The sequence below is a fragment of the Pogona vitticeps genome, chromosome 3, assembly GCF_051106095.1.
Source record: "Pogona vitticeps strain Pit_001003342236 chromosome 3, PviZW2.1, whole genome shotgun sequence".
In the NCBI taxonomy this organism is placed as follows: Eukaryota; Metazoa; Chordata; class Lepidosauria; order Squamata; family Agamidae; genus Pogona; species Pogona vitticeps.
This window is the reverse complement of record NC_135785.1, coordinates 168,463,439-168,487,061: the sequence shown is the minus strand read 5'-3', so window position 1 is coordinate 168,487,061 and position 23,623 is coordinate 168,463,439. Positions and strand designations below refer to the sequence as shown.

General features: G+C 41.1%; 1 protein-coding gene across 8 annotated transcripts in view; it reads left to right on the top strand.

The window, feature by feature from the left end:
• The window catches only part of LIMS1 (LIM zinc finger domain containing 1), a 100,990-nt gene that overhangs the window by 61,975 nt on the left and 15,392 nt on the right, over positions 1 to 23,623 (top strand). For 5 of the 8 annotated variants that reach the window (XM_072994551.2, XM_078391468.1, XM_072994554.2 and 2 more), the window contains exons 2-6: positions 11,525 to 11,684; positions 17,609 to 17,675; positions 19,821 to 19,941; positions 20,945 to 21,094; positions 21,602 to 21,752. In XM_072994551.2, the coding sequence (XP_072850652.1) occupies positions 11,525 to 11,684; positions 17,609 to 17,675; positions 19,821 to 19,941; positions 20,945 to 21,094; positions 21,602 to 21,752 (649 nt within the window). Of the gene's footprint in view, positions 1 to 1,822; positions 9,912 to 11,524; positions 11,685 to 17,608; positions 17,676 to 19,820; positions 19,942 to 20,944; positions 21,095 to 21,601; positions 21,753 to 23,623 lie in introns of those variants that run through there. The other 3 variants (XR_012085282.2, XM_020784017.3, XM_072994549.2) reach the window with 2 other exon arrangements.

Below are 23,623 nucleotides of genomic sequence, written 5' to 3'. Positions count from 1 at the left end.
GATTCATACCTAACATGTCATAATTGATTTACCTGTGAGCTGATCTTTATTTCATGTATTTATTTTTTTTAAAATTGCAAGGTTCTTAGTGCAATATATAAAACAGATGTGGAAACAAGCAGAATTTACAAGTAATCTTAGGGGGAAACTTTCCTTTTCTACAGCTCCCGGAATCCCTCACCAATATAGCTAGTGGTCTTAGATCAATGTACAGTACCATATATTCTTGATCAAGACCAACAAAGTAGCTGGATCCCCTCTCTTCACACAACCTCTAAAACAAGGCAAGCCTCTACATTGTCCTTCAAAAATGGTGCCAGGTACATCTCACCCATCCTGTGCCCTGCATAGGAAAATGCACTGTTTTCTTAAACAAAGTGTAAATAGGCTATCAGATTTCAGTACTGTAGTTATGTAAGGAATGAGAATCAAAGGGGTTAATTAAACAAACTTTTTCAAGGACAGTGAGAACACAGAGGAAGTTAAAATACAAATATGCAGGTCTCATTTTTTCTGTTTTTAATAAATAATTTAATAATTTTTAAATTAACTTAAATAAGTAATTATGGGTTGAATCCAGACTTCATTCACTGTTCCTAGAAAATGGTGCTAGGGGGGTTGCAGATCTTATTGTTGGCATATAAGATTCATCAGGGTTTTATTTTACCTCTTTTGCTGTTTAGCATCTACATCAGGAACTGGAAATCTCCAGAGGTCCAAGGTAAAACACATGTGCCCCCCAACTTAAGATAGCCACACCCAGCCCCATCTCCCTGAAAAGCATATTTTTCAATCTTTTTTACAACTAAAAAAGTTCCTTCGTGCCCTTTAATGGCCAAGTTTGTTTTTTAATTACAAAGTTTGGGGTAGGAAGTTAGAGGTATTGGCACAAGTCACAGAGAACAGTCGAGGCATAAGATTTTAGAACCAATATGTCAGGGATTGCTGCCTTCCATTTGCACCCCAGGAGGACCACATGTGGCCCATGGACTGCACTTTGCTTATCAATGATCTACAGCAGTGGTTCTTAACCTTTGTTACTCAGATGCTTTTGAACTGCAACTCCCAGAAACCCCAGTCAGGACAGCTGGTGCTGAAGGCTTCTGGGAGTTGCAGTCCAAAACTCCTGAGTAACCCAAGGTTAAGAACCAGTGATCTACAGGAAGCCAGTCAAAGAGGCTATTCAGGAAGCTAGTACTGGCTCTCTTTACAGTGCCGACAACACCCAGCTCATCTTCCATTTGAACTGATGCCAACAGGGTGGCACTGTTCTGAGAGATCAGCTGTGCTTTTGGGAAGTGTTTCTGGCATAATGGGTCCTGGGGTGGCAGCCAGAGCCAGACAGTTTTTCTCCACCATTGGGTGATATTTCACTTTTTAGAGAAGATGGACCCAGCGACAGTGAGGAAGGCTCTGGACACCGTTCTATATGGAGGTGCCCTTTTGGAACCTGCAGCTTGATTGCTTCCTGGTCTATTCTTTGTAGTCCATATTAGATATGATTACAAGAGGTGCACTAACTTCCAGTCTCTTTTAGGCCCAATTCAAGGTGCTGCTGGTTCTTAACCCGGCTAAAATTGGCTAAATGAATATCAGGTGGCATGTCTAACATCAGTCAAACCTCAGGCAGCTGGTTGGTATAGTGGCATCTCTATGTCTGCCTTTCTTTCCCCTCTCAGGACTTGGAGCCACTGCTTGCACACTTCCAGGCATGCTTGGGTTGTAGCGGGTTTTCACTTCAGCAGGGTAAGCAATGCTTGAATGATGCTCATCCTGATTTATATTTCACTGTCTCTCTATGTGATAATTTTTATTTATTTATTTATTTATTTATTTATTCATTTATTCATTCATTCATTCATTCATTCATTCATTCATTTATTTATTTATTTATTTATTGTATTTATACCCCGCCTATCTAGTCATTTCGACCACTCTAGCAGCTTTCCCAAACTCAACTCCTCCCAGGAGCTTTGGGTAATACCTCAAGCCAGAAAAGCCATTGACTGTGAAGGATGGAGTTGTAGCCTGACATATCTGGAGATTGCCCAGTTTGCTTGCCCTTAAGTGTTGATACTCTTGTCTTGCAAGAGTTTTCAGGCAGCTCACAACTACAGTACATATGTTAACAATTTAGAATTTCTTCCAAGTTTGCACCATAGCATGTCAGTCCCAGACAGCAGCCAAAGACACACAAAATGCAGCAGCTGTCAAAAATAGGTAAAATACTAAGAAGTGGAGAGTTTTTAAATGGCAAAAATAAAATGACACTCTTCAAGCCTTCCCAAAAGGGGTAGCTGCCAGGAAAGTCTTTGTGAGGAAAAGAAGCAGGCATCCCTTGGGAGGAAATCCCTTTGGCAAGGGAGATCAGCTGTCAAAATGTTTGGGGAATGTGGCCCAGATTCAAGAAGACTGCTCTTTGTGTCTGTTCTTTGAAATATTAGTATTTTGGAGTTATACAGTGAATATAGTGAGTTGACTTGCAACTTGTGTTTGTCATACAAGAGCTACATATAATCCAGACAAAGCTTGTAATTATCGTACTGCAGCCTGCTGCATTAGTTAAAAGCTAAAGTATTTAGCAAAGTATTTAGTATATTTAGGGAAATTTGATAGTAGATTATTTACAAAACTCTACCACTTAATGTTGCAGATGAAGATATACTTGTTGTTGTTTTAGTTCTCCAACTTTTTTAAAAAAAAACTTGTGTGTAGAAATATGCACAACAGTGACTGTAAGTTACACTAGAATGAATGAATTTATTACAGTCAAAGGTCAACACCAAACAACTTGTACAGTACAAAAGAAAACAGAACATGCAACATACATTATGCCAAACGCTGCATCCACACAGTATACCACAAGTAATCAAAACCAGGGCAGGGCTAGGTGGGAATCACTGTGTTATCAGAGAACTGTGGCAAACTATGGCAGCTTCACAAAATTTGGTCACTTTATTAGTCATAGGGAGGATCTGATCAGAAAGAAACAATGAGACATAAAATTATTCTGTCCTACCTGGGAATTTTTGAAGAATAGATTTTAAAAAGTTCTTTACGAAGGTCCTGGTAGAAGGAACAGTGTGAAAGAACATGTCCCACAGTTTCTACTTCCCCACTATTGCTGGGACATAAACGATCCTTATAAGATACTCCCAAATACCTCCTCTCCAGGAGCACGGAAGTCTAGGCATTAAATCGGGCTAGTGAAAACACTTTCCTGAGTTTAGGAAAAGCTAAATTAGCCAACTAGGCAGAAGGCACAAAGATCTTACTTCCTAAGGCAGTATGTTTACTCAGCAAACATAAATGTTCTTGTAGTTCTGTGTCCCAGATTCTCTGCTTAACAACTGATTTGGCTTTGGAGTAACCCTACACTAGAATATTTTCCTCGTTCCCTTTACAGGTATTTACTATGTACAGATCCCACCTCCCACACCCTCAGGGCTAACATTCTTAAACAGAATCTCTAACCTGCACTTGAAAACCACAGTCCAGGAAGACCTCTGCTATGTGATTTTGTTGAATTCAGCTCCAGGCTTGACTAAGGCCAATACATGAAGCTTTTCAACGTTTACTTCTCTGCACAGAATTTTTGGGCAGGTGCAGATTGAAGCTCTGTAGAGAGAAGGCAATGGCTAAAGGAGATTGCTTTCATCATTCACCCTCTGCACTGAATGCAGTTAGGGTTGCATAATACGAGTGTTGCTACACAAATATTACTTTTGGACTGGAGAAAAGAAACAAATATAACTTGAATTTGGAACTTAGAGCAAACATTGTACTTACACTCCTCGGTGTTTATTTTGATGGGGCTGTTGCATGACTTGGGTCCAGCCCAATGTATGAAGCTCAAAAACAGTTTGAACAGAATAAAACAGTTGTTAATGGTTCTGGCTTGGAGTAGCTATGTTTAGTTCCTTGTGAATGAGAATTCCTGAAGTACATAAGAAATATTATGGCATTTTGTAGATTTTAATTCAGAAAAGCTTGTGCCTGGATAAATGTGTTAGTCTTAAAGGACCGCCAAGAATCATTCTTGCTTCATCTCAGTGAACGGTTTTTACTCATCTGTTCTTCCAACATTATTCCAAATATAAGTGCTTGAAACACTAGAATTGAAATTTTATTAACTGGCCATGAGCTCAGTGTTTTCCTTTGTTTTTATTAAAGGAAGGCTAAAATTACGGTTAGTTGGAAGCGGTTGTTTGATCACTGTCTTTATAAGACCTAAATGTGCCTATTAAAATAAATAATATGCTTCAGTCCTCTTAGTACATGATTGTTTACGTAGTATAGGACCTGAGGGACTGACGTGCTACTTAGTAATGGAATCCGCATTGGCCCTGCCACCTTAGCTGAAGGTCAGCCTTCAGTGTGGTATCTGTGATGGAGTCGTTGCTATAATAAGAATGTCCTTTCGAGCCAGAAAGTCTGGTGTTGACAGTTATCCCAGCCGTATAAGGAACTTCATGGACATGCAAGAAGTCCTTCATGGCAGACTGGATGTTTGGTCTGGTCTGGTCAGAGTATTAATTATAGCTACTGGATGAACTGTTCTAATCATTGTCTTAAAGGAATAAAAAAATGCACAGCTGCAGCAGAATTGCTTTACCTTTTCTTTTTAAAGTGTATTAGTGTCAGTTGTTTATTAGAGCAAGTGCTGGTGTGGAAAAACTGTTCCATGCTTTAAAAGCAGCTTATTAAAAATGGTCAGATTTAACATACTACAGCCATATTTCACTATATTGAAAGATGAAAGACCAGCCCAGTGAATGGAGGAAGATTCTAGCAAGAATCCTTACTGCACACAATGAGGCTGGTATCATGAATCCTAGATGCTGTACCTCACTTGAGGGAACGGATATTCTTATTTCTAAGCAACATCCTAATTTAAGTTGAAGCGGCCCACAGTAGTTGAAACGTTTAGGAAAACTGCAGAATAGGAACACTGGTGTTATCTTAGCTGAAGCACTATTAGTCCAGGATTGATCTCTGAGAGAAAAAGAGATGTTAGTCCTCCGTGTGCTTATTTCTTTCCCCTGTGGTTCCTCCCACAATTTACTGCATGGCACTTCCCCAGTAGTCATACTGTTTCCCCTCGCCCTTCTTCTTTAGTTTTATGGCTTGCAGTACACAGTTGCAGTGTCTGCCACTCTCACATAGGTGAGGGGGAACTGTACAAGTGAAACCATTTCTGCAGTTTCCAAAGCTTCCTCGCACCTGTGTGTGTCCCGTGCCATGTTCACTTCCTTTATTATGTTGCTGGCTGGACAATTGGGCGGTAAGGAGGTTGTGTAATTGATGATAATACTTTTCCATTATGTTTACATGGTGTCAACATTATGAGTCAAACATATGAAACTAGAGTGAAACTATCTCAAACATACCATGAGGCCAGAATTTTGCACTGCATATTTGTTTCCTGTCCTCGGGGTAGTCATGGTTTTAAGACAATTTTTACTATTTTGTCATGACGCATAGGTAGTCGGTGCCAAGAAGAGAAGAGTAGACTTATACTTGGACCTGTATCAGTGCACTCAGATGATGCAGGAAATGGCATGATTTAGCTGTGATGCCATGAGGACAAAGCTCATGGCAGATTGGGGGAAGTACAGTAGTTGGGTATAGACAGGAAATAGCAATGACATTCTGGTCAGGAAGAAGGTGCACACCCTTGCACAGATGCTCACATCCTCTAGGGATACATGTGAAGCATGTCATCACAACCTGAAACAGAACACCTCCACCAGAATAGCAAGGCAGAGAACAATAAGAAACCAAACACCATAAAACAGACTGGAGATGTTCAATTTTGTGGGAAAACTGCAGTTCTCCGTTTGTAATCAGGATTGTTCTCTGTGTCCTTTCTAACTACTGTATCTGTGTTTCAGAAATGGCAGCACCTGTATTCCTAGGTAGGCTGGTCACTGGTTATTAGAGATGGAAAATATGTCAGCTTCTTTTTGTTCAACATTGTATTTGCAACTCAACTTCTGTGTATCTCGAATATGAAGAAATTTTCAACTTAGGATAAATTCTTCAAAATTAGATTGAAGTAGAAATCTTCGTGATCTGCACTGGCTAAATTCAGCAGGCATGTCTCTTCCCAGCATGGAAGATTCGATGTTCTGCTATATACCATCTGCTATAAAATGGCATTTGAATTCAGCTGGCTTCAGCTCCAGGCTTTTAAGAGTTAAGCATTCAAGGTTCTGAGTCTGGTTGCACATAGCTTTGTCCTTTTCAGGTTCTCCCATATTCATATATATATATATATATATTTTAAAAAGTATTCCTAGCAGATGTGAAGGAATGTGCAAATTTTATTAAATTCTTATCAAGAACAAACTGAAATTAAATTCTCGCCCATCCTATTGGCTAAAGATTTATTTTCAAAGCTGATACATATTTGAATGTTTGGTTCTTGCTACCTCCTTTCTCCATTGTTATTCCAGTGGCAATCAGAACCAGTATGTAGTTGTTACTTTTTTTAAAAAAATGCAAACTATAGTAAACCCCTACTTTTTAAAATTGGCTCTCAGTTAGCAAGTGGAGTTAGAATGAAGTGTATACAGTACATTCTTTTCCACTTTTCCCCCCACATAATGGTTTCACACACTGCCAACACAGGAAGAGTCGTAAGGCAGGCTTTAATGTGTGAGTATGCTGTGACAGATAATTAGCGTGTCTGGAATGTTGGGCCACTTGATAGGATGGATGGAGGGGAATGCTGAGAAGCTAAGTTATTTATTTATTGGATTTGTTTCACTCCCTCTACCACTTATGCGGGGCTCACAATAGTTTCACACCCTGCCTTTTTACTCCCTTGGAGCATCAGTCCTTCTATTGAAGTCGAAAGAATTCAGTACTATATGATCAAGAGTTGCCACTCCTTTTTTCTTTCCTAGGAAGAACCAGAATGAGAGTGTGGTCCTTGAGGGCAGGAGGTTAATCTCTTACCAGTGCTATTTTCTTAGCATGGCTACTGGCTAGGGGAATCTGGGAACTGTAGTCCAAAAAAGGGGGAGGATCAGAGTTCTTCTTTTTTCCTCCTCAGCTAACTCCCACCAAGCAGTAGCTTCAAAGCTAATTTGTTTCAGGGAGAACCTGAAGTGAGGAGAATGGCACAGGGAAGGAGTTAAATTGTACTTCTGGAGTCAAAGGCTGTGGTGGCTGCTTTTTGTTGAGGAAGAAAGTTGGGTGAGGCCTAACTGCATTTTGAAATATCGTGTCTTTAATATGTAAGGCAGCTTGACCCTTAGCACACCAGACACAAAGATAGATGTATGATTGTTCCAAGCAACTGAACAGGGATCCAGTCAGTTGCTTTTTACCAAACAGGTACAACATGTGCTCTTACTTCTGTCAACATCTCCATTTCCATATCTTGTTTATCTTTTCAATTGTTAGAATATCCCTGGTACATTATGTTCAAGCAGACACGCAGTTTTGCTTTGTGGGAAGTTAGTGATTGCTCCACAAAAAAAAAAAAAGAATGTGGAGGTGGTACTCTCTGATACAACATATGGCTGAAATGGATTAAGACTCTGTTTCCTAGTTTAACAGCAAATATAATAAAGACAGGATTCTAAAATGATGTTTGCCTTCTTTCTGTGCAATATTAAATAACACTTCATTTCAAAACGGATTAGCTGGCAGCCAGCGGATCAGAACTGCATGTGTATTTGTGGTTCCTACTGGAAAAGACGCAGACCTGTTATGGAGGAGTTATGTTATCCTGAGTCAGAAGATTGGTGCAAGGACAGCTATATTATTCCTTTATCTTAGGAGCTTCCCAGAGCTTCTGTTGTTGGGAAACTGCATCTATCAGATTCCACTGAACTTGATTCTTTTTAAGAGTTTTGCAACAGCAATGCCTTTTCCATAAGAGAACTTTACATGGACCTTCTGAGTGAGGTATGGAGGATTAGGATTTGATGTGGGGCAATATCAGAGTTCTACTGCAGATTCAGAGAGTACTACTGCATTGGAGTATTCCTGCATCTGCAAAGTTTGATTCTACCGTTCCCCACCTGAAGGATAGGACAGGAATGCTCAAATGCACCTTTGGTGCTTTCCACATTTCCCGCTTGTATAGATACATGAAGTCAGTAATTCTAGAAGAAAAGGTTGACTCAGTGCTTGCTTGTTCTAGATTCTAATGGAGACTGATGGGTCTTTTGATCATTGTTTGCATTCCTAAGCCATGAAATTGCCTGTGAATTCTTTCTGTTATTTGGGGAGGGGGCAGCAGTTATTCCCTCTTCCCCCTCCTTCCAGTTGTTTAATGATTTTCCTTTCCACTGAAACAAATTGTAGGGAAAATGGCAAGCTTGAGAGGAAACTAAGTCTTAAGGCTTTCAGGTGGAATGGAGGAGCTTTGGATCCAGCAAATCCAAAACTCCCCCTGCCCCTACTATCACCTTGTCTCAAGGCAGACAATGAAATAAAAACAGGCCGGCACCAGTGTTCCATGTAGACTGGCAGGCCTTCTCCCACGTGTACATTCCTGGCAATGGATATGTGCCTCTGTACTATCAGAACCCCTTCCAGACACCAGATCTGGTGGCTGGGGCTATATTATTGGTGCAGAATTGTGGCAATGATTAAGAGATTGGGATCAAGAAGTGTCTGCTTCAGCTCTTGATTTAGATAACTAAGTAGCCTTAAGCAATTTGCTATGCTTGTGACCTGACCTGTGGAAGAATTGTTGTGCAAGAGCTCATCATTCTCTGAGCATCGATAAGAGTGCCGTACTCTGTGCAATTCCTTATTTAATTCCATTCTGTTAAAATCAGTTGCAACAGAAAGTTCAGAAGCAGAACAGTAAAGAAGCAACATCTAAGATCAAGTGGCTACATCCTCACTGTTGTCATCATTCACAATCAGTTGTGCATGGCATACTATACCATAATGCAGTAACGGGTATGAAACACTTTGAGAACTCAGGAGAAAAGGCTTTATTTGTTTGTTTGTTTGTTTGATTTATATCCTGCCTTGTCTCAGAAACCATAACAACATTTCATCATCTTTAGTATTTTTTTCTCATCACATGGCAACTCATTTCCATATTCAAAACACAGCATCCTATGAATGATATTCATAGTCTTCCTGGTCACAGAACAGCAGTACAGCTGCTGTGCTGAAGCAGAAGAGGTTGCATCCTGGCGAACTCTGGATGTCTGAGTTTGCCAGTTTTAGGGGAAATAATTTGCCATCAACGACTCCCAATGGGTCATATAGGAGAGAAATTGGAAATATGTAGTTATCTGCAAGGAAGAGCTTTTAAAAACCCTCTTCCTATTTGCTTGTTAATTTTCCAGACATTAACATTAATGAGATCTATTTACCTATAAAAGAAGCACTAACACAGTGGAGTAAGTTTTTCCGCATTAAACTGATGGTGGCAGCTACCATGCTCTAGTTTACATTCATCCTAAACAACTTTGCCTTACTGGAACTCTTACTGTTAGCAGTTAGCTAGCAGTGATCATATGTCCCGCCCAAGTTGGTGTTACCACCTTGTTATGGAATGCGTTGCTTTGCTTCCAGTGAATCGGAAGCTCACTGTGACATTCAGACTGCTCTGGCAATTTGAACTTCTAACTTGGAGCTCTTAATACAGCACAGCAGCTAAACGCTACAGATTGTTTTAGTTCTTACTGTTGCTCTCTGCAACTTCTTTGGGACTTTCTGGTGCAGTAACATTTAGACGGTTGCAAGTGGAGGATGGATTCCCAAAACAGAGGGCATTCCTATGCGATTCCAGAGAATGAAGAAGTCTTGCACACTTGCCAGAATGGGCACAACGATCATGGAAACGAAGGCGAGAGAGCCGTGTCAAAATTGCAGAGAAGGCACAGTGACATCAAAGTATACAAAGAAATATGTGACTTTTATGCAAGATTGTAAGTTTATTTTGGTCAGCATTAATTGAACTGCTAGCATCTTCTCAATCATCATTTTATGACAGGTTTAGAATTTGTTATAAATGCAGTACTGAGAAATTGTGTTTCAGTCCTGGTACTGTGTAGTATGAGTGTATATGTTTGTATCCATTTCTCATCCTGGAACAAGGGAAATGTTTGGTGGGATTTTTAACAGCAGGTTACATAATCCTCCTTGGGCACATTGCAGTCTACATATATGAAGGACAGCAGCTCTGTTTCGTATAATGACCTTAAATACAGTATTAGGTTGCAGTCATTTGAATGCTGCTTCATCAATGTAATCTTACTGATGTTTCTTCATTTCAGCAGCTGAAATTTGAGATGGGGTGCAGATATAGATATAGTCAGGCATACCGATTCTGTGTTTACCCACTAGTAAGTCCCACACAAATGGGAGGATACTGATTTATTTACAGTATTTTCTTTCTTGTGGGCTTTCCATAGATGTCTTGAAAGCAGACTGCTCAGCCAGGAAGACCTGGCTCTTCTTATGCTCTTTAGTTAGTGTCTGTAAGACTGCATCTGGACGTATATGCCTGCTTTGAAATGTGGGACTTACTTGTGTATAGGTTTGTAGCTTAGGCTGCTATTCTGCACAGAAGCATTATGATTCATAAAATGCAGGTATAAAATCAATATTGCACTCATACTTCCATTTTTAAAGACTTTTTTGTTGCAAAAAAGGAGGGTTTTGTATACATTATGCCACCTGCCACAACAGTGCACATCTAGAAGTCCCTGCAGAATTCTGTTCATCATTACCCAGACTTAAATGCTTAAAAATAAGTTTCATTGAAATTAAGATTTAACTTTAGGGGAACAGATTTCAAAGTATGGCAACATATATAGAAATCTCATACTTCGGTTGTTACCATTAAACTTGAGTTTTGGGTTGTGCAATGACATGCTGGATAGCTATTATAAAGACAGAGGATGTCCAACACCTGATTGTTGATGTGGTAAACTTCACCACAACATGGTGGCAGAAATCTTTATTTTTGGTCTTTGCGTAGAATGCCGTTTCCACATCTGTTTAACAATGGAGGGTCATGGCTGTGTTATCTTTCTCCCAAAATCTACTCCAGAAGATGAATTACAATGCAAAACTAGAGAGGGTGGCTGGAGAAGGAAAGGAGAAGTGAGGGCCCTTAAGTTTTCCAGAGTCTCTTCAGTGACAAAAGCCTCCCTTCTGCCATACCACCAGCCTTTCCTATGAAGGCAAAGTGGTTGTTGTGTCCCAGGCCTTGCTAGCTTGCAGGCTGGGTGTAACAGACCTTTGCCTTCGCCTTCCTTCTCCCCATGCCAGGAATAGGATGCAAAGCTAATGGACGGGAATGGGAAATATTGTATTCCTCTCTTTCCCATAATTTCAGTAGGCAGGATGTTGTTTATCGCTAGTCTTCAGGTCGGGCCAGAAGCCTGAAATAAATTGTTGCATTTCTCAGAATAACCAAAGATAGATAATACTTCTCTTTTCTTTGTCCCTGAATTGGAGCAGCCACCATATTGACATAGACATTTGACCAGCAAATCTATGTTGTCCGGTATTTTATCTGTTGTTTTTCTTACAGCAACATGGCAAATGCTCTTGCCAATGCCATCTGCGAGCGCTGTCGAGGAGGCTTTGCGCCTGCAGAGAAGATTGTGAACAGCAATGGTGAGCTGTATCACGAACAGTGTTTTGTGTGTGCCCAGTGCTTCCAGCAGTTCCCTGAAGGACTCTTCTACGAGGTTGGTGTCCCTGAGCCTTTTGGTTCTTGGTTGACATTTCACAAATCTGTTAACAGTTACATCAAACACTTATGTGCATGGCTGGTGGCATGCATTCAAAATAGTTTCGTTCCCTGAAGTGGCACAGGTGGTTGTTGATCCATGGTTGCTCTCTTTGCTCATATTTGACCACAGAACATGGCAGTTTTTCATGTGGGCTCACCTCAGCCCTTGAATCTGTTTCTCGGTGTTAGAGCCCACTTCAGTTTCATGTTGCAAAATCACAACATATACAGTGGTACCTCGCTAGACAACGAGCTCGCAAAACGGCCAATCTGCATGACGAGGTTTTGCGGTCGCTATAGTGATTCCAATGGGCGATTTTCTCTGGACGATGTTTGGGTCCCTGCTTCGCAAACCGATTTTCGCAAGATGGCAATTTTGCCACTGATTGGCGCTTTGCAATCAGGTGTTTTTGGGACCGATGCTTCGCAGGGCAGCCATTTTAATAGCTGATCAGCACTTCGCAAAATGGCTTCCCTATGGGCAATCTTCGCAGAACAATGAGGATTTTTCCCCATTGGAATGCATTAAATGGGTTTCAATGCATTCCAATGGGGAAACAGTTTTCGTTAGATGATGTTTTCGCTAAACAGCGATTTCAATGGGACAGATTATCGTCGTCATGCGGGGCACCACTGTAGTCTGTTCCAATGATTGTGGAATTAGAAAACCAAGCCTCTTCATCAGATGATGCACCTTATTGCCCCCAGCTTCCTTCTTCTTAGATACTAAGATGTAGATAACAAAATTTAGCTTCAATTGGAATGTGCCTTTTGTTTGTTTGGTGTGTGTTATATTTTCTTTTTGACTCCAACTCCCAGAATTCTCCAAGAATTCCCCAGGTAGAATTTTGAGAGTTTCCATCCATAAAAACCTATATTTCCCTCATCCTACCTCATTTCCCAAATCCTACCTTGGTGGCTTCCTTCTAGGCCTCTTTTCCTGCTGTATTACTTCCTGGGTGTCATAATCACAATGACCTTTAGGGCAGAGGTCTCCAATCCCCGGTCTGTGGCCCGGTGCTGGTCCGTGGCCTGAGCCGGACCGGGCCACAGAGAGAGACCTTTCCCCCACCCCTGCACACACTCCCCCACACACAGCCCGTTTGCACCTGTGAGCAGGCGCACACCCACAGGAGCGCTGCACCACCTTTTGTGCATGTGCACGAGCACGTGCCCATCTGCACAAGCACTGTGCCACCCTTTGTGCATGCGCATGAGCACGTGTGCGCTCCTTCGTGCATGCACATGAGCACAGGGGGGTGCCCCGCCTTCCCCGGCAGGTCCGGAGGGCTAAAAAGGTTGAAGACCGCTGTTTTAGGGTCCCAAGAGGGTGCTCCTGAAGAATTACAATCCCAGGAAGCATTGCAGCAGGAAATAAGACCTAGAATGTAGCCTCTGAACCAGGTCTTGTTCCATGCAAGAGAAACACATGTATCTAATACAGGTGTCTGCAGCTATGGGTCTGTGGACTGGAATTCCCAGAATTCTGCCTGTGGAATTCTTGAAAATTCTGGGATCTAAACTTGAAACAAAACAACAACACCACAAATAGCACAGTTCTATCAAATTCTACAGTTCAATAAGTGACTGATTATCTCTGTTTGTGTAATGATACCACAAAAACCCCACTTATTAATTAACTTCTCCAGGCTCTGATACAAATAACTGTTGAATTAGTTAGCTTTGTTTTCCAGTCCTCTGGCATAGGAGACTGGACTATATACATGTGTAGTAATAACAGCTTACTTAAATTAGGAGTGTTGGTGCCATGATTTCCCAGGAGTCAATGAAACTGAAACCCTAACTGTGCTAATATACATTTGCTGACTGTACACTGGGAAGTTTAGGGGAACATTGGCACACGGCTAAGAAATGCCCGTCATGTCCAACACCACTGTGGACTTTAAGGTGGTGTGTCAAGCACAGTAGTCAAATATAGTATGTGACAGACTTTCCTATCTGAAGTGTTGGTTAGTGAAGTGACAACAAAGCTGTAGTCTGGAAGAGAAATCAGAGGTGAAAGGTGGAATTAGCAGTGGCTAAAATCCTGCTGCTTAGCATAGGAAGTAGCGTTAGAGCAGGCCGATTGAATTTATGGGGGAGCCAACTCCTCCATGTGTACCTCTGATTCAAGTACGCCTAAAGTAAGCTGCAACTAAAGTAGACCCATTTGGATAAATAGAACATACGGAGGACTTGACTCCGCATATCCCAAGTGATTAAATGGACCTACTCTAGCATAATTTACTATGCTGTGCAACAGGGTATTCGACAGTGTGTAAGGTGGGGAACACACTGAATGTTTAAGACAATGTTTGCCAACCTGGTTAGGGCAGGCCAGAGAGGCGTTCTTGAGAGTCATGGAGGGAACTGAAATGTGGGTCTGGATCAAACGCTCTAGTCCATTTTTATGTTTGTTTCCACTAGGAAAAAAAAAACTGCTTCCAGTTTGCAAGGCAGAGGTGGCGGGAGGATTTTAAAATGATATATCAGTTTATTTATTTATTAGGTAGTTAACATTTTTGCCCTTCCTCCAATGAGAAAACAGTGTATATAATGACTCTCTTCATATGTAGTTTATTCTCCCAACTCTGACAATCAAAGCAAGGTGTGAAAGAAGGAGACTGGCCCAAGGTTATTTTCCATGGCTGAATGGACACTTGAAGCAGTTCTCTCAAATATATCCTAGCTATCCTAAGCCAGGGATAGCTAAACTCCCTTTTCTGCACTATATAGCTTCCTCAGGTGTTTTCTGTTAGTTGTGTAGCACAACACAAGGGAGTTAAGCTGCCCCTGACCCAGCCCCAAAGGGCACTACTCTGGACTTTTAAGATTTCCGTCCTGCTCACTCCTCCCGTACAGTTGAGGCAATGATCTTTAATCTCATTGGGATTCAGAATGTTTTTATGTTGTTATTCCTTTTGACCCAACCACTTCAGCCCTAGCACAGTGTTGGAGCTCTGTGTTATCAGCAATAACTAAGTATCACTATCACAATTTTGTTGTTGATAACTCAAGACATTATGTTTTAGAATTTGGCTCTGTCAGAAGGTTGCTAGACTAAAACTCCTCTCAGCAGTGCGGCAATACCTTTAGAAGGACACAGAGTGCTCATGCCTGGTTTAAAATGTTAATTATTTAATTAGTGCTCTCTGTAATATTCCAGCATAATGTTATACACAATAAAATAAAATAAAACAAAATATTTATTTATTTATTTATTCCATTTATACCCCGCCTATTTGGTCATTGCAACCACTCTGTTTCCCCAAATATAAGACTTAACCTAAAATAAGCCCTAGCATGATTTTTCAGGATGCTTATAATATAAGCCCTACCCTAAAAATAAGCCCCAGTTAAGTGAAAAAACCCACCATTATGCAGCAACCAGAAGATGACATGACTGTATTTGAATAAATGTAGATTGTTGTACATGAAAAAAATGAAACATCCCTTGAAAATAAGCCCTAATGCGGTTTTTGGTGCAAAAATTAATACAGTAGACTTTGTCTAGAGGAGCGGGGTATAAGTCTAAATAAAGTAAAGTAAATAAGACCCTGTCTTATTTTCGGGGAAACATGGTAGTATGCTATTTGTGGTGTATGTTATTTGAGCTCATACACTTTCCCTGAGACTGAACAGCCAAGAACCATTTTTACAACATGAGAGCTCCTGTGTTTCTTTTATAGTCAACTTCTAAAGGCTATACTCCTAAATTTTCTTACTAGGTAGTAGTTCCACTAAAATTAATAAGATTTGCTTGAGTAAATCTTTACAGTTGTGCCTCGCATTACGATGTTAATTCATTCCAGCGAAATCGCTGTAGAACGAAAACATCGTAATGCAAAAATAAAAAGCCAATTTAAACACATTGAAACCCCTTCAATGCATTCCAGTGGGCTGGAAACTCACCATCCAGCGAAGATCCTCCATAGGGTGGCCATTTTTGGTGGCTGTCTTGTGAGGAATCCATCCCAGAAAACAGCGGGGAGCCATTTTATTTACCCGACGGCCATTTTGAAACCACTGATCAGCTGTAGAAAAATCGTCGTTTTGCGAAGAATCAGTTCCCGAAGCAGGGAACCAATCATCGCAAAGCGAAACAAGCCCATTTAGATCATCGTTTTGCAATCACAAAAGTGATCGCAAAAACATTGTCGTAATGCGGCTTCGTCGTAATGCAGGGCAATCATAATGCGAGGCACCACTGTATTAGGTTTGTGCTGCAGGTCTCTCAGATACCAATTGATACTGCTTTTACGAATAGTGTCAGTGTATTTGTTTAATATAGGAATAATAGTCCTGAAGACACCTCTCACTTAAGGAAACATTTGACACAAAGCAGCTGTGGGGAAAACTGGGGGTTTCCAGAGTGCTAGTGAATGCCCTAGAGATTTGCAACTGGCTTATGGAAACTTGAGGCAAGATTCCTTCTTAGAAGCTTTTACTCCTGGGAACATGTATATCAGTGTCAAACTTTATTTCAAAGTATTTGTTGTTACAGACCTTTGAAGTATTTGCTGACAGATCAAGGAGAAGATGAAAGTAGACTTGGCCAGAGAAACAGGAGTGATGAGCCAAAACATATTAAAATGTAATTATGAAAGATACTGAGAACACCTGAAATATGTTCGTCATTTTAAGTATGTTTTGGGTTACATTGTCCTTTCTCATTTCTTTGATACTCCCATGACCTACTAGGTCTACCAAGTCGTCTTGCACTTTATCACTCTCTTCCTCTGAGATATTCTGGTCCTTATCCATTGAGGTAAGGGAAGCAACCATCTGAAAGTGTGTCTGGAAACCCCTCTTGGAGCCCACTTAGATACACCAAATTGCCAGCCACTCTTCTTTCCAAATGTAGGTGATGTATACATCAACTCATTACATCTGCCCACCACTGAAATATTGCATTTGTTTAGACTCCATACCTGATCTGGACTACAATCCTCCTTTAGCTTGCAGGCTTATGATTGTTTATCTGGGACTAACACACTGAACACAGTTGGACATACTTCTGAGTACAGACTCTGTATGCAATATTAAATACACCCCCAAATACAACAAGCAGAGAAATTTACCCACTCCATTCTACCATCTCATAGCTGATTCTCAATCCACCATTTGGAAATCTTAGACATGGACCCCCTTTGCACAGTTGTTATTCTCTGGAACCATAATTGCATGTTCACTCTGCTAGGAGGAAGTGCCATTAAGTATAGTGGGACTTAGTTCCGAGTAGATACAGATAAAATCAGTTGCCTCTAAGATTGCTCAGTGGTACCTAATTTTTACATATACTTGGAAGTAATCCAATTGACATTCATACTTTGCCACTCTGAAGCGGGGGTTGCAGTATATGAGTAAAGGATTTGTATGGCCATTTATAGAGATTTCTGGCATGGACATTTCCATCTTTACACATATGTTTCCTAGAGCCTCATTTCAGGAAATGTGAAAGACAGAAAGATCAGATGAGTGAGCAGAAAAGTCTTCCTGTTTTCAGCAGCAAAACAGGCATTCGTCATTTGGACTCAGCAAAGCAAATGTTAGTCTGATTACCTGTGCCCAGATTTTGATCATCCTGACAGAATTCAGCCACCTTACAAATCAAGAACTAACAAAAATGAAAGAAAGAACAAACTAAAAATATTGTGGCACCTTTAAAACTAGCTGATTTATTTCAGTGCAAGCTTTTGCGGATATAATCCACTTCTTCAGACACATTATGTTAAATGCTATATAGAAACAATTCCTTTCTACCATAAACATGCATTGGATCCTCTTTACAATTTAGCAGGATACACCCATTGTTTACATGTGTGAAATTTGATAGATTCTGATCTTCTAATTTCTATGGCATTTCTTGTCTGTTTTCAGTTTGAAGGAAGGAAGTACTGTGAGCATGACTTTCAGATGCTTTTTGCCCCTTGCTGTCATCAATGTGGTAAGTTTTAGAAAAATGCTTTGTGAAGTTAATTTACGCAAAGTCCATTGTGCGTAGAGAGGAACATTTCATGCACTGTTTATAAAGTAAAAGAACTTTTAAAAGGCCTGTAACTCAAACACAAGATACATCTGTTAGGATATACAGTACATCTACTAGAACGATGATAGTTGTTTTGTCTGTTAAACACTTTTCCAACCCAAATGCTATTGATAAAAAACAACAACCCATGAATTACTCAAAAATCAATACTCTTAATTCTGCAATATTTTATGAGGTAGTAGTGCCTGAAAGTCTTCCATAACATACTATAGAAAATTGAGGTACTGTATATCCCTGTGTTGCACTGAACTGGGGCAGTAGATTTCGATACATGTAAAAACTTGCTTAAACCTCCCAAGTTTCTGTCAGTTGAGAATGAAGTGAGAGGAATATTCCTTTTGTCAAGCAGGAACTTGTTTTTTCTGGGAGTAACGGGAAATTCCTGCAGATCAATAGGAAGAAATTGGGAGTTCTGTCAGTGGTTGTTGTAGGTTTTTCGAGCTGTTTGGCCGTGTTCTGGAGGTTTTTTTTCCCTAATGTTTCACCAGTCTCAGTGGCTGGAATCTTCAGAGGACAGGAGCTAGAACTCTGTCTGTGTTCTGGTGTAGTGTGTGGGATTGTTGAGTATTTGTAGCTGTGGGATCAGGTTTTGTTCTTTTCAGGAGATTGGGTGATTATTATGATCAGGGTGTTTTTTGTTTAGGGTGTATTGTTGTGATAAGGAGGAAGATGATCTTTCACTGTGATTAATGGGTGTCGTTAGCTAGTTTTTTGTGTGCAGTGATCACCAGTCACGGGTCACACTTTGTTGAAGCAACCATGTGCCAAAATGGATCTTCTTGTTGGCCAGCTAGCAGGACTGGCACAGGCTTCATTTGTTGTGCCAGCTCAGGAAGCCTAGTTGCCAACCCTAGACAGTTTTTCTTTTTTACACACAAGGCAAGAAACCTGTCCCCTGTGGCTGAAAGTAAAATGTTATTAAATAACTTCATTTCCCTTTCATAATTGTCTCTCCCTAATTATGGCCTTGCCATTGGAAAAGGAGGAAGTGTGCCAGGTATCCACCATATCCCATAGCCAATAATAGAAAACCCTGCATAATGGCAATTATGTTTACTGGCCTAAAAGTAGGAAGAATTGTGAGATAGTTTATTCCTAGTCTGAAACAGGCCCCAGTGTGGATTGCAGCAGACACTGTTGAAGAGTTAAAGATAAGTTTTGTTATGGGCTGGAAAATGAAAGGTAGCTCTCAAACAGAAGATGGCAGGTGATGGAAATACTTAGAACTGAGAACAATTACCCTAAGTTCTTTATTGATTATTATGTTATCCACTGAGGTCCAATTATTTCTCCAATCTCCTTTATCATCTTGGTGTCAGTGGTTTATTTGGGTAGAAGAAAGTTTGGGGTATGAGTATTAAAATTATTGCAGTTAAGAAATACTGTATTTAGGGGTGCTGATGACATGTTCAAATCAGGGACTGCAACCATATTACAAACACTTGCTGTGGGGAGGCAAGTGGGATGTTCCACAATACATTTATACATGTCCACATGAGAAGCTTCTTCACATAAAGTTGGAGACATTTTATGCAATGTCCTTCCATGGCTTTCAGAGCACCAAAAATCAGATTAAAAACGAAGTAGCTGTGTAGTCTAAAAGGAAGGAAAAAATGTAGTGTTGGGTAACAGTGTTTATAAGGAGTATTGCAATGTTACAAAAGTGGCCTAAGCAAAGGTAGTGCATATAGCAAGAAATCAGAAGGTGGAGAAGATACACACATTTTAGAGTTGTAAAATGAATGCAAGATTGGTCCAGAGAAAAATTGCTGAAGTATCAATTTGCCACATACTGGGATGTCTGGTCAGTTGAGCTTTTACAAGAGCTATTACAAGAGCCACACACCTCGGAATCAAAATCCGCTGATAGCAAAATCTGGTATCAGTTTCCAACAGGAAAATTATTCAGTCTGTGTTATCGGGATTAGACAGTGACATTAAAATAATGTGTTTTCCCTTATAATTCAGCATAGAATACAAATGGCACTTTTTTTTGACACTTCAGACTCTTTTGAAACTTCCTGATATGCTGTTCATTTACAGGGGAGTTCATTATTGGTCGCGTTATTAAAGCAATGAACAACAGCTGGCATCCGGAATGCTTCTGCTGTGACATCTGCCAGCAGGTGTTGGCAGACATTGGATTTGTGAAGAATGCCGGCAGGTAGGTGTTCCCCTTTTCTTTTCTTTCACTGTGCGAATGGCCAATGCTAATGTTGTGATTCTCAGCGTCACTGCTTCTTGCATTTGATTAAAAACAATTTATTCCTCCCACCATGGATTCTAGGGATGCAAACAAAATTTCAGATAGCACTCCATGTAGCTGAAGAACTATCTAGTTAACATTTATGTGTCGTCAGGTTGTTTCCTACTAATGGAAAACCCTCCCAAGATTTTCTGGGTCTAAAAAACTCAGAAGTACTAGTCCCTCTTTATAGTGGTGCTCTGAGACCATGCACCTTGCCCAAGGCTACACAGGCTGACTCTCCCCCGGGAGACACAGTGAAGGATCAAACTCCTAACAAGGTGCAGACGGGTGTAGCTTTTTGCTGTGACAGACTTAATAGGGCTAGCCCTGTGAATGTTTTTTTGTCTCTTGCCCATGCTTTTGTCCTGCCAGATAGATGTAGAGAAACATATTTCTGCCCTTTACCCAAGTGGCAGGGAGCTGGGACCTTCCCAGCCCCCAGGACCCTCCATGGTATGTACCAAACTCTCCAAGTAAAATCAGAAACCAAAAACCATTTCCGATCTCAACAACTTGTTTTAGAGGAGAACCATACCTCAGGGAGGTGCAGTTTTCTCCTTGGCAGGATTTTTTTTAATAGGGAGATCTGGGAGCTGCAAAACATACGGCCTTGAGAGGCTGCGTATGACCCATGGGCTGCAGGATTGCTTTGCTTGGACAACTTCAGTGTTCTTCACTGAATATAAGATTTTCCCCTCTCTAAATCTTATATTTGAGAAACACACACAGAGAGAAATGTCTCTCTCTTGAATGACATCTGATTTTTAAAAAATATTTTCCACAGAAGAGCTTTGTTCTCCTATTGACGGTTATCGGTTGCTTTTGAACCTGGAAAACTGAAATAAAAGCCTTTAATTTATTTTATTTTTGGGGGGAAGTACATTGCTACAAGGGTTTTCCTTCCTTTGATCTCTCTTAGACACCTTTGTCGTCCCTGCCATAATCGGGAGAAAGCCAGAGGCCTTGGTAAATACATTTGCCAGAAGTGCCATGCTATCATTGATGAACAGCCTCTCATCTTCAAGAACGATCCATACCACCCTGATCACTTCAGCTGTGCGAACTGCGGGTAACAGGAACTGAATTTTTAAAAATAAAACTCCATCTTTCTTATATATTTACCTAGAAGGAATTCTTATTGTATTTGGTATGGTTGAATCCCTTGGAAAGTAAGCATTGGATAAAAGCCATATCCAGCATATGTGTACTGAGGCTAAAGATACATATTGTTTTAAAGATGCAACTAGAAGCTGTGTCTTGCCTCTCTCCTTTATTCTGAAGTAATTGCGGGGAACAAATTGTATTGGGATTCTTCAGTTTATAAGAGCAACTTTAAACTTTAATCTTCCGTGCCCTGTTCCAAGTGGCCCAAATCTGGATCTGGGCCCAGCCCAATTATTCACAAATATGTTGCTGCATTGTTAATTCCAAACTGGTAACTAACCATATAATAATTCAAGCTTAATACATTCAGACTGTCCCCTCCCTGCCCCACCCCAGAATATCTATCAGTGGAAACGAATTTCTCTGCTTCAGTTGCTTTATCTTCACTTTTCTTTCATTAACTCATGAACAGGAAGGAACTTACTGCTGAAGCTCGAGAACTGAAAGGGGAACTGTACTGTTTGCCTTGCCATGACAAAATGGGTGTCCCCATCTGTGGAGCATGCAGGAGGCCAATTGAAGGGCGTGTAGTGAATGCTATGGGCAAGCAGTGGCATGTCGAGGTAAATCTCATGTGTACTCTTGTAAGCGGGAGTATCTTTGGCCTGGAAAATGCTAGGTTAGAGAATGGAGTCCTCAGCAAATTGTAATACTTGGCCATAGAAAACCGTCAGTAAGAAACATTGGTCCCTTCTGAAAACACCTTGCAAAGCTTTGCAAAGCCTGTGTCAGGATGCTTCAGGGGCACATATGTTGGTGCCACTCCTTCCATCACAAACCTCTCCACCTTAAACAAAGAGGTGTGGAGGGGTTCTGTGCCTGCATTTGAATGTTTATAAGAGTATGACTGGGAACCCTCTTCTGTCAAGGTCTTTAATCTTGTGGAGCATTCCACTCACATTCAAGGAAGCGTAAGCAGGACATCACATTATTGAGCTCAACACTGCAAGGTTGGAGAGAGAAGGGTAGGTGCAAGAAGATAGGATTTGGGGCCCTCTGTGCACTGAAAATCTTTACATGTTCAGGCAGACAACTGCACTGAGCTCCGGTCTTGTTCATGTACTAGAGGAAAATGCCAGTATAGCACAATTTGGAAACCATGCCCCAGCGTCCACAGAAACATTCTCAAAGCACAGCAGCCAGAGACTCTTGTCAGCAAAGACACCTGCAGGCCATCCATAAAAAGGGGGCAGTGGATTCATGACAACAGGCACACAACCTAGAACACTTCCCTGCATGGCTACATACAGAATGGTGCCACTGTTCCCCCATTCCAGCAGCAACTTCATATCCTCTGGTGGTGCACACGCGCGCACACATAGTTATTTACATTTAAGCTTAATTTTTAAAGGTAATTTACCGTGTAGTGTCAATCCAGTCCTGCATTATGGTAATCCTAACGGAAGTGGCTTATCATTCTCTCCTATTGAGGGTGCTCTGTGACTGTGTTATGTGTCCAAGGCTACACAGGCTGGTTCTTCTCCCAAGGGGGAATCACATTCCTGATTCCATAGTCAGGTGCTCCAAGCCATCCATTTTTTTTTACTTTATCAACATTTATCCCACACTTTAATCTCCCCCTGCCGCCGTCGCATTCTATAAACTTAACACAGTACAGTGCAGGAAAGCCTTTTATAAAAGTGGCCACAGAGAGTTAGGAGTGCATTCTTCCAAGAAGTAAGCAAAAAAGTAACTAATTCAGTTGCTATACATTTACATGCTAATTAAATTAATTTCTGTCTTGCTTGCTTCTTGGAAGAATGCACTCCTAACTCTCCTGATGACAGCTGCAATACTGGCAGAAGCAGCCCTGAGAGGACCCTAAAGCTCTCTTGACTGCAATTGCCAGATGTGATTCCTGGAAGACAGCACTGTGGGAGGCCAAGGAGTTGTTGTTAGGGTGGTGACACTATAATGGTATCTGCAAACTGGGAGGGAGAGGGAGGGGCAGCTGGGGAGAGGTAGAAGAGGATCGCCAGCAGGGCAGACAAGGCAGCCGCAGTGCTGGCATGGCAAAAGTTGGTAATAAATTTGGTGGTGTGGCAAGGGTCTGACAGCTGCATGTGATCTGTATAGGTGCACATGTCTGCTGCAGCCACTTTAGACAGTATTTTATTGTTTAGTTGTTAAGTAGTGACCCCATGGACCAGAGCACGCCAAGCCCCCCTGTCTTCCACTGCCTCCCAGAGTTGGTCAAAGTCATGTTGGCCGCTTCAGTGACACTGTCCAACTATCTTGTCCTTTGTCGTCCCCTTCTCCTCTTGTCTTCACACTTTCCCAACATCAGGGTCTTTTCCAGGGAGTCTTCTCTTCTCATGAGATGGCCAAAGTATTGGAGCCTCAGCTTCAGGATCTGTCCTTCTAGTGAGCACTCAGTATAATGTGGATATACTGTATTAGTGCTTTGTTAAGCTGCCAGTGAGGTCCATAAGGA